This window comes from Seriola dumerili, unplaced genomic scaffold (assembly GCF_002260705.1).
Source record: "Seriola dumerili isolate Sdu_G_001 unplaced genomic scaffold, Sdu_1.0 BDQW01000068.1, whole genome shotgun sequence".
Taxonomy (NCBI): Eukaryota; Metazoa; Chordata; class Actinopteri; order Carangiformes; family Carangidae; genus Seriola; species Seriola dumerili.
In genome coordinates, this window is record NW_019174323.1 from 6,172,489 (window position 1) to 6,186,259 (window position 13,771).

At 38.8% G+C, this 13,771-nt stretch overlaps 1 protein-coding gene across 1 annotated transcript; it reads right to left on the reverse strand.

Annotated features, from left to right (window-relative positions):
• Positions 1 to 5,746: 5,746 nt before the first annotated feature.
• Positions 5,747 to 13,419, reverse strand: epas1 (endothelial PAS domain protein 1). Its single transcript, XM_022743286.1, has 9 exons — positions 13,178 to 13,419; positions 12,163 to 12,329; positions 10,170 to 10,417; positions 9,967 to 10,051; positions 9,763 to 9,863; positions 9,453 to 9,616; positions 8,030 to 8,136; positions 7,709 to 7,877; positions 5,747 to 5,877 (listed from the first exon to the last, which is right to left on the reverse strand). Exons 1-9 carry the CDS (start codon positions 13,201 to 13,203, stop codon positions 5,814 to 5,816), a joined length of 1,131 nt encoding a protein of 376 aa, XP_022599007.1. The 5' UTR covers positions 13,204 to 13,419; the 3' UTR covers positions 5,747 to 5,813.
• Between the last annotated feature and the right edge of the window lie 352 nt (positions 13,420 to 13,771).

The following is a 13,771-nucleotide window of genomic DNA, read 5'->3' on the forward strand; positions in this document are numbered from 1 at the left end:
AACATTATTTCACACATACACTACATGCAAACATTGTCAACCACTGTACATTGCACAGAGATATAGAGTCTTAGTGCTGAGCTGGTCTGAATGGAGGCCCTGACCTGGGCTTACACCTGTGGACTCTGCACAGGAGATAAGATTAGATCCTTCCCCCCCGGGCACAGGTACAAATACACATTCATACTGTATGCTTAAACGGTGGTACAAATACATGATTGCACAATATGAAAAGCAAATGGATTTATGGATCTTAGTTAGGTGTGATTTTACACTCACAGTATGTTAAACATATTGAAGTGCACACAGGTTTGGTGCAGGTGTGCATGGTCCAATTGCAAATGTTCTGAATGTCCTGTATCGTCTCTCTGATGTCAAATAATCAATGGTAACCATCTTACCCCTACTGGCACAAAGTCAAGGCAGTGTTTCAGTATTACTAATGCAATAATGGAAGAGCTTATCATCTTATTGTTCCATCAGTCAACTACAGGGCCATATAGCTTTATTGACTTTTCAAAGCTGATATCCTGCCTGAGATGAAACTGCAAGAATTTTAGAGCAGACAGAAAGAGAGGAGGAATATAACATCTGAAGATTGTTATGCCTATTTGTTCTAATAAGCAAACAGCATTAAAGATAATCTGAAGCTCTATATCCAACTCAGGTCCCTGTCACACCTCAGAAATTTACCCTGCACACAACAGCCTTTTGTATATTTCATCAGGTACTTTATTAACTATTAATTTTGTATTACTCATGCGTCCAGATGCTTTCAAAATAAAGAAGGTGGATGTGCACACCCAACCCCTGTCAGGTAAGGGTGCAAGACAAAAACAGAAATTTGCCAAAAATATATTGAAGGAAACCTTTTGACCCACAAGATCCTCATCAGACGGAAATATATACAGACCGAAAATGGCAGCTGCATCTACAATTAAGAAATCACATGATATGAAATAACACCCATTATCCATAAACAATTTACTATGCACATAAAAAAACATGTCCTAAAGAAAGGGCTCTAGTCAGTACAGGACTTATGTGGTACACAGTTTTGCAATACACATTTTTCAAAAGGAGAGATTTTTCCCACATGCATGTTTTCCTGACGATGACCTTGTAGGTCAAAATGTTCTCTGCTGTATATGATTCATTATCATAAATGATTAAAAAAAGACAAAAAAGAGACAAACAAAGCATTCAAGGTGAGTTTTTCATACACACAGATGGTTTTTATCTTACAATTTTGCAATAATTGAGCATTGATATGACTGGAAAGTGGTCCAAAGATTTGAGAGATTTGTCTTATTAACCACTTTACCTACTTTCAAGCCAGCCTTAAAACACCCTTATTCTCCTGCACCTTTATTTCCTTTAGTTCATATTTATTTGTACATTTTTTTTGTTGTTACTCATACTTGATTATTTTTTGCCTTATGGTAAGCTATTTTAATTGCCCACAATCATGCAAAAAATCCTATGTAAAGTTCTTGAGCTGGATCTTATTCATGTGTTTGTGCACCAGCCTGTTTTTTTACATGTCGTGTACAATATGAATCAGTTGAAGGACTTTGAACTGTGAACTCTGCACCAAAGGTCAGGTTCAGTCAGCTCTGTTTTTTCTAGCCACAATAAAACAATGACTGCAATAAAATTAATTAATAATTAAATAGACACATGAAAATTTAGCACTTAATTTGATTTAATTTAGTGCCCTCTCTCTCCTTCATCAATGCACCAGTGTTTCCCTGCCTGTGTGACTCTGGTTTATCTTTAATGATGTTATTCCCCCTGTCGCCGCCTCTCTGTGTTTTCCTCCCCACACTGCCAGACACTGATTTATCATGGTTGCATTTCAAAGGGTGAGCACTGTCATGTCATTGGCTTATGGCCTGACAACACCCACCCAACCATAGGGGTGTGACTGGGGGAGGGAGAGGAGGGTAAGAAGCCAGAGTATAGGGGGTTGGCGTAAACAAGGTGCCTGTTCAGTCAGGTCACATGGGGTTTTCACTGGAAATGCATGAGAGGAACAGAGGCCGTCGTCTTGTCTGTGTGTGAAGGTTGTGAAAGTTTTGTGTCCGAGTCTGCCCCTTTAAAACGGGACCTCATGGTAGTTTGAAATTAAACCTTCAGCCCACCAGCATGGCACCCTCCACCTCTTACCCCACCCCTCTGTGTTTCTCATACTCGGTCATACTGGAGTGATCAGGCTTCTGAAGCAACGGTGCAGTGACACAAATGCCCTCAACAACTATCAGGGTGACCTTGAAAACCGGCATGGCCAACCAGAAAATGGTCTAGAGTCAAGTTAATAAAGCACTTTGGACACAGAGGACAAAAAACTATTTTTCCATTTTGGAAACGCTCGCGCCACTTTCCTTGGCTGAGTAAAGGCTCAAAATCAGCTGTGATTTCATGAATGAACCGATATTTAGATGGTCTGGGGGTTGGATAAAAAGATTATTGATAACAAGCCTCTTTTATGCCCCTTAAGCAAAGAGGGACAGAGCAGGAGGGTTGACATTATTCATGTTAAATGATCAGTAGAGACTGAAGATGAAAGAATAGACTCAGGATTATTCAAGGATAAGGAATATGATACAATAAGATTTGTGATACAACACACGGAATCAATCTAATTCATAACACATCTTGCGATATTTTGAATCCAGAAAGATTGAACTTTTGATTTCTAACTTTTTGATTAGTCATTTTCATACACAAATGTACATATTTTGTGTGTTAACAGTGAGATTCAGCATGATTAATATAGTATGACATACTTAACTTGGAAAAAAAAATACCCCCAATTAGAACATTTCTGAAGGACATAAATTCTACTATATGCTGATTTTACCAAGAAGCTGTTGGATTTTATTGAGAGGCTGAAGTGTAAGTGTGATTTAGTTTCAGGTGGGCTGGTTTTTAAATAAGTTGCTGATTAGAGTATAAACTACAACTGTACCTTATTTGATTGGATTTATTGCATATGTATACGTATGTACCACTAGCCTTCTTTCACCTACTTCTATTTACATAATCACATGAAATTGTTGTAGTAGTTTTTTTTTTCCATTGGATGGAAGGAAGAGTAGGTGTTGCACCAGTAACAGCTAACGGGGATCCAAATAAACACACAAATAAACCAACAATAAACAAGCCTATAGTGGCAAATCAATGCAGACTTGATTACACAATGATTCTAATGGGCCACCAGGCAGTTTTGACTGTTTCTGCAGAGCACACATTTGCATCAGTATTTGTTTTGCAGTCACACAGTGCTGTGTTCTCTGACATATCTGTACAGAAAGATTATTAGTGGTCTGATGAAACAGAAGAGTCTTAGGAATCTTTTAGTCCACATGTCAAATTCTCGTGAGACATACCTAACCCATGAAACTGTCCTAAACAAAGTCCAATAGACCCTGATGAAGGCCACAGGCTGAAACCAGTTGGTTTGACAGTAAAATTGTTCTTTAGATCACGTGTTGCTGGAGTTTTTACCTTTTCCTTCCCCATGCACCGTGAAAGTAGATGGATTTTTCCCAGTAACCCCATCTTTGCCTCTAAGCAAAGCCCAAGCAAGGAACATGGCCGCAACGTGGAGGCGGCTGACTCTATGTTTTTGTTTCACTGATGACAGTTAACCACCAGATGGAGCAAGTATCTCTCCCTGTAAACTGTGGTCTGACTGCGTCAAAGTGAGGGTGAGAATGTGACTCCGCTTGAAGTTGACAGGCTTCATACCAAACTGAGGTTCCTGAGTGAGGAAAAAAAAAAAAAAATACTTACACACACTATATCATTAAAGCACATGTGTGTGTTAAAGTGTGAGACAATAGAATTGACAATGGATTCTGTCATACTGGAGGGTCCATAAGAATCAGCCGTCAAATGGTGTCAAATAATTCGTATTGAAATTCACCACACGATTTAGACTTTGTGTTTCTATCTATTTTGTTGGGTTACTTAACAAAGGCTCTGGGAACATTAAAGGGTCAGATCAACATCAATTGCAAAAAACATATTTCTCACTGGCATCTGAAGATAATGGAGCAGCGCAGACAGATTTATTTCCTCAGTCTCATCAGAGCTACTTTCTAACAAAGACAAAGAAAACTGCTGCTGCCTGTCATCAACACAATCACTCTGGATTAGCAGCAGAAAATGGATGGATGGAAGTTACATACAGCAGTTGTTTCAACAGCATTTAGATCACTATGTAGGAGTGCCAGAGCAAACATGCAGACTATTTACTTGAATAAGAGCAGCAATACAGCAAAATACTCAAGTGTCCAGCATTGAAAATGTCCCTTTAGTTAAACTATCAAAACCATATATAAACTCACAAATATGACATTATTAGATTATTATTGACGTGGTGCTAATATTAAGTCTTTGATATACTCCAGGGTGGATTAATCTATAACAATACATCATAATTTATAATCTCATGTTTTCTATGTAAAATCTTAATCCGTAGTCAATTATAACTAAAGCTGTCAAATACATCTCTCTGAAATGTGGTGGAGTAGAGGTATTCAGTAGAAAGAAATTGAAATACTACATATGAAATATAATGTTTGCAATTCTACCTAATGATTAAAGAATATTCAGTTTTCATCCAAGTTCAGTAAAATTTTAACGTACACGTCGACACGGACCTGCAAATCAAAGGAGATGTGTGTGTGTGTGTGTGTGTGTGTATTGTGTGTCCTCCCAACAGGTGGTGAGGGGGCTGATTGTTATAATACAACTTTAAAAAAAAATAAATAAAAAAAAACAACATAAAATTGACATAGCAACAGGTAACTTTATATGTTTTGCTGTTATTTCTTCATTTTCTTTTTACATCCATTACTGTCATAATGCATTTTATTTTCTGTTGACTGTTTTCAATCCAGTTTCACACGAATAAAGTCGGTTGAACTGAAACTTGAAATAGTCTGTGTGCGTGTGTGCGTGTGAGTGTATGTGTGTGTGTGAGTGTATGTAGAGGCCGAGAGGTAAAAAGTTGAAAAAGTTCTCACGAGAACTTTCCTCTCGAGTGTCTTTATTCAGGAAGCTGTGGCTTTGTCTTGCGTCTGCTCAGATCTCTTCATCAGCACAATGCATATCTTGCTATATATACTCAGTGTGTGTGTGTGTGTGTGTGTGTGTGTGTGTGTGTGTGTGTGTGTATGTGTGTGTGTATTGTACGTTATGTCTGCGCTTGACAGTCAGTCATCCCACGTGTCAGGTGGCCCAGAAGGAAACCCCAAAGGAACTAAGGTCAGGCCCAGAGAGGTCAGGAAAAAGTCAAACTGTTTGGTTTCGTCAACAAATTTCAGCTCTCCCTACGCCCTTTCAACTGTCTGTCAACCACAGTCTACACCATAAGCTTTCAGTTTTCTCTTAGGACAGCAGAAGCTGTGCTACTGCAACAAGTATGCAAAACAGTTTGACAAAACTGTGAAGTAAAAAGTTTTAAAGTTTTCTGCCGGAACTATCAAAGCTGATCTGAAACTAAAACCCACTCAATAAACAATATTCTCCCAAGGTTTGGTTTAAGTGTCTGGTGGTAATCAACAGCTCAGATAGCTCAAATATTTGCCGCTATATCCAAATACTATACGTGAAAGAAGATCAGTGGATATCCTCAGGAACACCAGGGGTTGACACAAACAGACAAAAAGTCATTTTGAATGAGAAAGTTTTATATTTATCAAATGTTATTTCGATGAAAAGGAGTGATAGGAATTCACAGAGGGAGGTAGAGCAGATTTTATAGGATGAGGGTTCAGCAGATTGTTCTTCATACTCCAGTTTCAGCTCAGATATCTGTTGACAGTCTGGTCCAAAGAGAGCTGCAGGGACGGCTCCTCCACTCCACTGTAAGACACACGAATGCAGCATGAAACCAGGTATTAGTAATAATAGTCTGAATTACACCAAACCTGCTACTACTATGGGATTTCCACTATAACACCTCAGAAGAGCGTCAGTGCAGTTAGGGTATGGGAGCCGATGCTGATGGTTTTACATGATCTAATTCTTTAAATATGACTGTTTTACATTCATTTCAACCACTTAATGTTGCAAAGTAGTGCTAGTAGTCAATTAATTGAGTACCGGAGTCACTCTACAGAAAATTAATTAGCAAACTATTTGAAAATCAATTAATAGCGAAAGCCAACTGATGGTTCCAGTCTCTCAAATGTGAAAACTTATAATCAAAAGATGAATCGCTAATGAAAATAATCATTAGTCGGAGGAGCCCTAAAGCAATCCATAAGTTCCAAGCTTCATATTCTGCCATGGTTGCTGTAAATCACAGTATGGCATAAAATTCAACTTGAGACTTGATACTTAATAACAGTAAAAACTATCAAATTTACTGTAAAAGTTACATTATTGTTATTATATTGTTATATCCCTGCCAAGGAAGTCGACTGCCAGAGACAAATGCAGAAGAGCAACGAAGGCCAATGAAGAAATTTACAAAAAGCAGCAAGTCCACCAAATTAAATGACAAAATCCACTGTTTGCTGGAAAAATAAATCCCTTCTATGATATAAAAAGGCTATGGTTAAGCTTTGGTTAGGCTTAGACACTAAAACGGACTTGGTTAGGTTTAGGTTAAGATCATGGTTTGTGTTAAAATGACTACTTCGCTAGGGTTCGGCGAGTTTAGTCATCATGGTTATAAGCATCACAAAAGGTGTTGCTTTTCTTATGTGATGCAGGTTGTGGTTTGGCAGCTGACTCAAATCTTATGTCAACACCAACAAAAAGTTTTCCAAACAGTGCCTGTGCTTTCGGTACAGCAGTGCTTGGAGTTAAGCAAGCTAACATGCTCACAATGACGATGCTTACATGATGATGTTTGGCAGGTATAATGTTTACTATGTTCACCACCTTAGTATAGCATGTTAGCATCCACGTCATATCATTTGAACCATATTTATGAGAAGCTGAGAGGGAAAAACTGCTCAAGTCAGCCACCGACTTCTAATTCCAACAATATCTCTTACTTGGTGATAAAGACATGGCTGCAAATGCACCACTGCCAGCAGTTACATCCAGTTAAGTAATCCAGTATTAACTATTACAAACAATTCTGCTAATTTTATACTATACTAGGAACTATACACTGTTTGTTTGTATCTGGTTTGACTTGCTATCAAATTGCTACGAATACGTGGCACAACAAAACAAGCTAATTTAGGCTGTTTATCTGTTCTGACTGCAAGGTCTGCCGACATTGTGTGAATGCGGCATAAAAACAAAATACAGCTAAGGCTGATGGGAATGCTTCACAGGTATTTGGCCACAAAGCAAATTATTGGACAGGTTACATTTTTGACCTAATGAATGTTCAATATGGAAAGTCAGGAATGTACAAATGTCATGGGAATCCCATCTAGTAGAAATTTCACTGAAATCCACAGACGTCAACGTCATGGTAACACTAGGGGAAAAACACAAATGTAAACATGCCTCATCCCCTGGGGACCAATGTGAATGTCTGTGTCAAATTTCATTTTAATCCATTGGACCGACCGACAGACTGACCCCAGAGCTTCCAGCATGTTTAAACATAAAGGCAGCAAAATGTTTATTGTCATAGATCCACTGTATTGGGTTAGTTTCAAACTCTGTAAGTAGGTTTTCATAGCATATTTAATTCAGATGACACACACACATACACACACAAACACACCTGAGGACATAGGTAACACAGAGGATGCAGAGCGGCTGGTGGGCGCCGGGTCTGGACTTGGAGGGTCGGACACTGGGGATGACGGCGCTGTGACTCTCCACCCAGACGTAACCTCCACTTCTCACCAGCATCCTGTACTGACCGCTGACTGACTGACTCCTCCAACACACTGCAGAGAGAGAGAGAGAGACACACACACACACACACACACACACACACACACACAGAGGTGAAATCAGGTACAGCACATACAGGTACACAATGTGTGTGTGTGTGTGTGTGTGTGTGTGTGTTTGTGTGTGTGCGGGCATTAATACTCACAGTTCAGATGATTTTTGTTCAAACACTTTGTGTCCATTGTGTGACAGAGATCATAGATGGAACGACCCAGCAGCTCCTGAGGAGAGTAGCCTAAAAGCAAAGTCACTCTGCACAAACACAAAGCACAAAGCTGTAACAATGTGACTTTATTTCACATGACACTGCTTGATAAACGAGTCTTCAAACACGTCAGGAGGTTCTGAAATTGACTCAATAAAAGATCTGTGAAATACCGAGTAACTGAGTTTTTCTCATTCAGCAACAGCCACAAACAAGTTCAAGCTGCGCTGATATTATGCAGTCGTTGGTGTAAAAAAAAAAAGAAAAAAGGGGAAGCTAAAAAGGGAACAAAGCAGCAGTTATAGTTCTGAATGGTTTTATCACGCTAAATTAACCCCTTAAAATCCATCCAAATCCATATTTATTTTACACTCTCAGTTTAACATATTCTGTGTCCCCTTGATGTCAGCCAGATGTTTCCACTGAGAGAAAATTCAACCTCAAGACTGTTTTTAATGGCCGCATCAGTCCATCGATTGGAAATATTCTTGATGTTTCACATTGTGTACACATTTATCACCAAAATTCAGCCTGACGTATTTGGTATCTCTTGAAACTTTGGGGTCTCCACTAGACTTTAAATTGATGTTGTTCTACATATATATAAATATACAGCATTGTACATGAGACTATTTGTAAGGAAATTTCTTGTAAGAACTTGTATTGAGAGTTCTTAGTCATTAATCAGAACTATGAGAGATTAGACATTTTCTTTCCTTTAGAACTGAACAAGAAAGAGTCAAATTTTGAGAAGCATCTGAATTAAACTTCTTTTAATCACGTGGAAGCAAGTTAAACTGACTGTGTCCATCATAATAGTGTAGTTGACACGGACACTTGAAATGAAAGTGTTTTTTCCTTGTTGTTTTTGTTCATTGGATGTTTGGAACCAGCAGAACAAATATCAGTGCAGAACATGAGCACTGAGTTTAATAAATTTCCTTCCTTTTTCTTAATAATTTCATAATATGCAACAATGCAAAAACGAAATCACAACTCTTCCATATCAGGACATGCAAAATGACTCATACAGTGTGCAGCTGCTCCTGTTTTACAGCTCAGCAGAGCGTGTTTTATAGGAACTTCTTTTACTTTTATAAAAATACACTCTTACACCAGTATTTTAAGTAACATTAAGAGCAGGGTAACTACACTTTCACTTGAGTTTTGATTTCTTTTTCATTCAGCTGTCACTCTACTCATTTAATATGAAATTATAGCAGATTCACAAGTACAAATAATGCAAGATAGTTGGTGTAAGAGCACAAAGGCTGTCGATTTCAATGAATACCAACTCACTTGTATGCAGTATGTGTGTGAGTGTGTGTGTGTGTGTGTGTGTGTGTACATTTGTGTAAATCACCTCTGGTCACAGTATGTGAACCTCATGTCCATGCTGTGCTGGCTGGTGAAGGTGTGTGTGCTGAGGAGTGTGTGGGAGAGGGGCAGAGGTTGGCAAGTTAGCAGCAGGCAGGAAACTGAAGAGGGAATGGCACACACCCGTGCTCGGCCCTGACAGTGCAGAACCTAAAACCACACAATATAATTTAAAGTGCAGCAAAGAAATATTACCAGAGACTTTTTGATGTGTCATGACGTTCATACTGTAAGTTTCAGGAAGAAGGACAAAAAAAAGTCTGACTTTTTTTCAAGTGTTTCTGTTTCTCACCGACCTTCCATGTAGCTGATTTGAGGTTAGCACTTCTTCCTCTGTGAGTCAGAGCGCTTTTTATCCTCATGATAAAGTCCCTCTTTGCACCGCTCCAAACTTCCTCTGAAAAACAAGCAATTTACCCAGGCTGAACAAAGACTCTTGATGCCACACAGACACACACACACACACACACACACACACAGGCACACACACACCCACACACCTGCCGTTAGCCGTAGATTTGTTCTGATTTCTTCATGGTCACAGGGATGAGCAAACTCAAAAATATTGTGTCCCATCAACTCAGCCTGTCGGAAAACAAAAAACATGCATTCATCTTTAAATCTTGAGTCCTACATGTTCACCTGTGCATCATTCATATAGAAACATATGTGTGTGTATGTGTGTGTGTTTGTGTGTGTGTACCTGTGTCAAACCCATGTATTTGCTGACATTGTCAGACAGGTAGATCATGTCTCCCTCAGTGGACAACACCATCAGAAACCCTTCCAGGATCCTCAGGTACATGTTGGTCTCTTCCAAGGTCTCAACTGCCACCGTCTCTTTCTCCTCATCGTCACGTCCTCCGTCACGCTCTTGTCGCTCCTCTCCACCCTCCAACACTTGTCCATGTTTTACTGTGTGACTGGTCTCTGCTTTTGTCCCAGCGTGTCCTGAAACAGCACAAGAAAAAAAGGGAAGAGAAGGATTTTATTGATTGTGTGATTACTCTGAATAAAAGTTAATTTCATGGGAAACTTTTATTCTGTTCTACATTTTCAGAATTTGGTTTAGTGGGAACTGTGAACAAAGGATATGGTGTGCTTGTGATCAATCGGTATGTGTGTGTGTGTGTGTGTGTGTGTGTGTGTGTGTGTGTGTGTGTCTGTGTGTGTTTATGTGTGTGTGTTTGTGTGTGTGTGTCTGTGTGTGTGTGTGTGCAGGTACTGCTCATGTTGTGGGGACCTAAACCTCTTTACAGATTTACGGGGACTTGTCTTGCTTATGAGGACAAAAAGTAAGTTCCCATAACATAAATTGGTAGATTTTAAGGTGAAGACATGTTTCAGGCTAAGGGTAAGGTCAGGTGTAGATTAGGTTATAGGTCATAGGTTAAGGTAAAGTTAGAGTAAGTCCACAGGAAATTAATGTAAGACAATGTAACATCCTCTGAATTCATGGACACTTAACTGTGTGTGTTATTACTCATGTTATCAAGGACTTCCTCTATCGAACACTTATCTACAGACAGTTTAACTCAACCAACTTATAAGTGGACAGTGACACATGTTTGGTATATTTCAATTATACTTCAGAACTTAATGCATATGAAATATGTACATATATCGAATTTGTCCAATAACTGTCCAATAATTCAAAGGCTCATTTGAAATATATATATATATATATATATGTATATATATACACTGTTGCCCATAAAGTTGGAATAATTTTGTTTTCAGTTTAATTGTGGTTTAATTGTGGTTTAATTTTCATTGTGATATGTTCGGAAGAGATTGACCACTAAAGTTTTGAGAAGATATACACTTTATCTGTCAAGAATAAATCACATCACAATCATTTCATGGAAAGAGGTAAAAAATATTTTATTCCAACTTTATGAGCAACAATGTATATAATTTGGACACATATTTGTGGGATTTCCAAAAAACTGCAGAAGCAGCCACCAACTCAGTATCTTTCTCCACATCTGCAACCAGCAATATCAAAAAAATATATTTAAAAAATGATTTTCAATACAATTCAATTCAATTTTATTTGTATAGTGCCAATTCATAGCATACATTATAATCTCAAGGCACTTTACATGGCAAGGTCAAGACCTTACAATATTGTAGAGGGAAACCCAACAGTTCCCTCAATGAGGAAGCACATGAGGAAAAAACTCCCTTTTAACAGACTCCAGGCCGCAACCAAGAAAGAGTTTGGTGTTGGGATGTTAACTTACTTACATTGTGAATGTATTATTTAAAGTATAATTAAACTATTTGTTTTTAATTGGTATTTTATTAGTTGTCATTATTTGCATATAAATATTCTGGATGGAAAATTTCATATTTATAATGTATGTGCAATTTGGTCAGTGGCACAGGAAAGACTATCAAAAGTTACATTTCACAGCCACATGCCCAGAAACTGTGAAACAGAAAGTTTTCACTTCTGTCTCAACTCTTTCGATATATATAACCTGTTCTTTAAATGTGGCAAAATATACACCCATACAACATATATGAAAATACAGTGACGTCATTTGCAGGTGTAAACACAGTTTCTGCCATATTTTTATCAGTGAAATACACTTTTTACACTATTTATTATATTCGTTCCACGTGCACGCCAAATACTGTGATCAGAGATGGTGTTAAATGTCTTTAATGTGTTTGATGACTTGTGTTACCTTTGAGCAGTGTGTGCATGCGTATGTAGCTGAGGGTGAGGCGAATGACAGAGGGCTTGTCCAGGTTAGCTCGGACCGAGGGCTGGAGAGGCAGGAGCTGAGACAAATCTCCGAACACATCCGACTCCACTCGGCGTCTCTTCCTGGCCGCCTCACGGCTGATCGCCCTGCAGAGATCAAATGTCAGACAAAAAAAACCCATAAAAATAAGATGATTGAGAATAAGTAACGGCTGTCAATGCAAAAAAACACTACTCCAGTAATACATGGATATTATAAAATATAAAATGATTTTAAGTTCAATAAAGTCACTACATAATGTAAATGCATTAGCACAGACACTCAATAGACAGACAATAGGTAAAGATGATATTACAGGGAATGGCAAACACTGTAACTCTGTATGGGCCGATTAGGGAAACACATTATCATAGCTAAAATACGAAACATACTTTCAGGTTTCTAAGGCGCCAGTGTTGCCTGTTAAAAAATTAAATATCTCCAAAACCATCAACTTTGCAGGACCTTTTGACTGACACTGACTTTTTTGACATCATCTGAAAATGTTGTTGCGAATTTATGAACATGTAGGGAAGTGTGTAATAACTTCCTACTAAGATGGCGCTGATGAGTTAGGAAATTTCAATTTTTCATGCTTTTTTAATTTTTTTATTTGCTTTTTACTTTTACTTTATGATTCTGATTGTAAAATTTTTACTTGTATTTTTTTTTTCCAGTGGGGCAATGTTACTTTTACTTTTTAAAAGGATTTGAGTAGTTCTGCCACCACTGATGAACTAACAGGGAAGGACAGCAGTGCACTGTGGTCACAAGTGCTGGTCAAGTGATCTAGATGCCAAGTGTGGTTACAGAACCATCTTTGGCCTCACCACATCACCGCAGTTACAGACCAAACCAGCATAAACAAGTCAATTACACACGTATATAAATATATTTTTAAAAAATACATTGATGAAAACATACTGTCTGTGCACAAAGCAACATGCAGCTTTACCTTCTCTTCTCCTTGTCGGCTGTCATTGTATCCAACAGGTGTCTCTGTCCAGAGTCATGGTGAAAGAGATGTTCACAGCACAGCAGGGAATCTCCCCACAACAATTTACACCATCACAGGCAGTCTGATTAATCACAGAGGCAATTAGTGGCGCCAAATGTCGCAAGGCAAGTGGTCCCCCCTGCAGCACAGATGACTTGAACAGACTCCAGCAAGTGTCTTCTCTCCCCTCTGCATGTGCATCACCTCTAGGCCTCCAAAACTGAGCACAATGATAGGTCAGCTGGCCAGGAAAAGCATCACCCTCCCCTCCCCTTCTTCCCTCCCTCCACTCCACCCTCTCCTCTCTTCTGCTTCTTCGTCTTCTTCTTTCGCACAAACTTTAAAGCATCCCTCAGATCTGTCTCTGTGCAGCAGCAGAACAAGAAAGAAAGAAAAAAGAAAAAAAAAAAAGGAGGGAGGAAAGAAGACACAGAGGAGTCTGGGGGTGATGTAGACAGCTCAGTGTTTTATTGGAATCAGACCAGACAGGACTAGCCTGGCTGTTGCACTACATTTTGGCACAGAGTAAGATAGAAGTGTGACCAGGAACAG

Bases quoted from the DNA above. Each gene is read 5' to 3' on its own strand.
- epas1 (XM_022743286.1), bottom strand. From the start codon at position 13,203: ATGACAGCCGACAAGGAGAAGAGAAG. The intron at 10,418-12,162 runs GTAACACAAGTC...GTGCTGTTTCAG, and splicing joins CATGCACACACTGCTCAAAG to GACACGCTGGGACAAAAGCA. The intron at 8,137-9,452 runs GTGATTTACACA...GTGTTTGTGCAG, and splicing joins TTCACATACTGTGACCAGAG to AGTGACTTTGCTTTTAGGCT.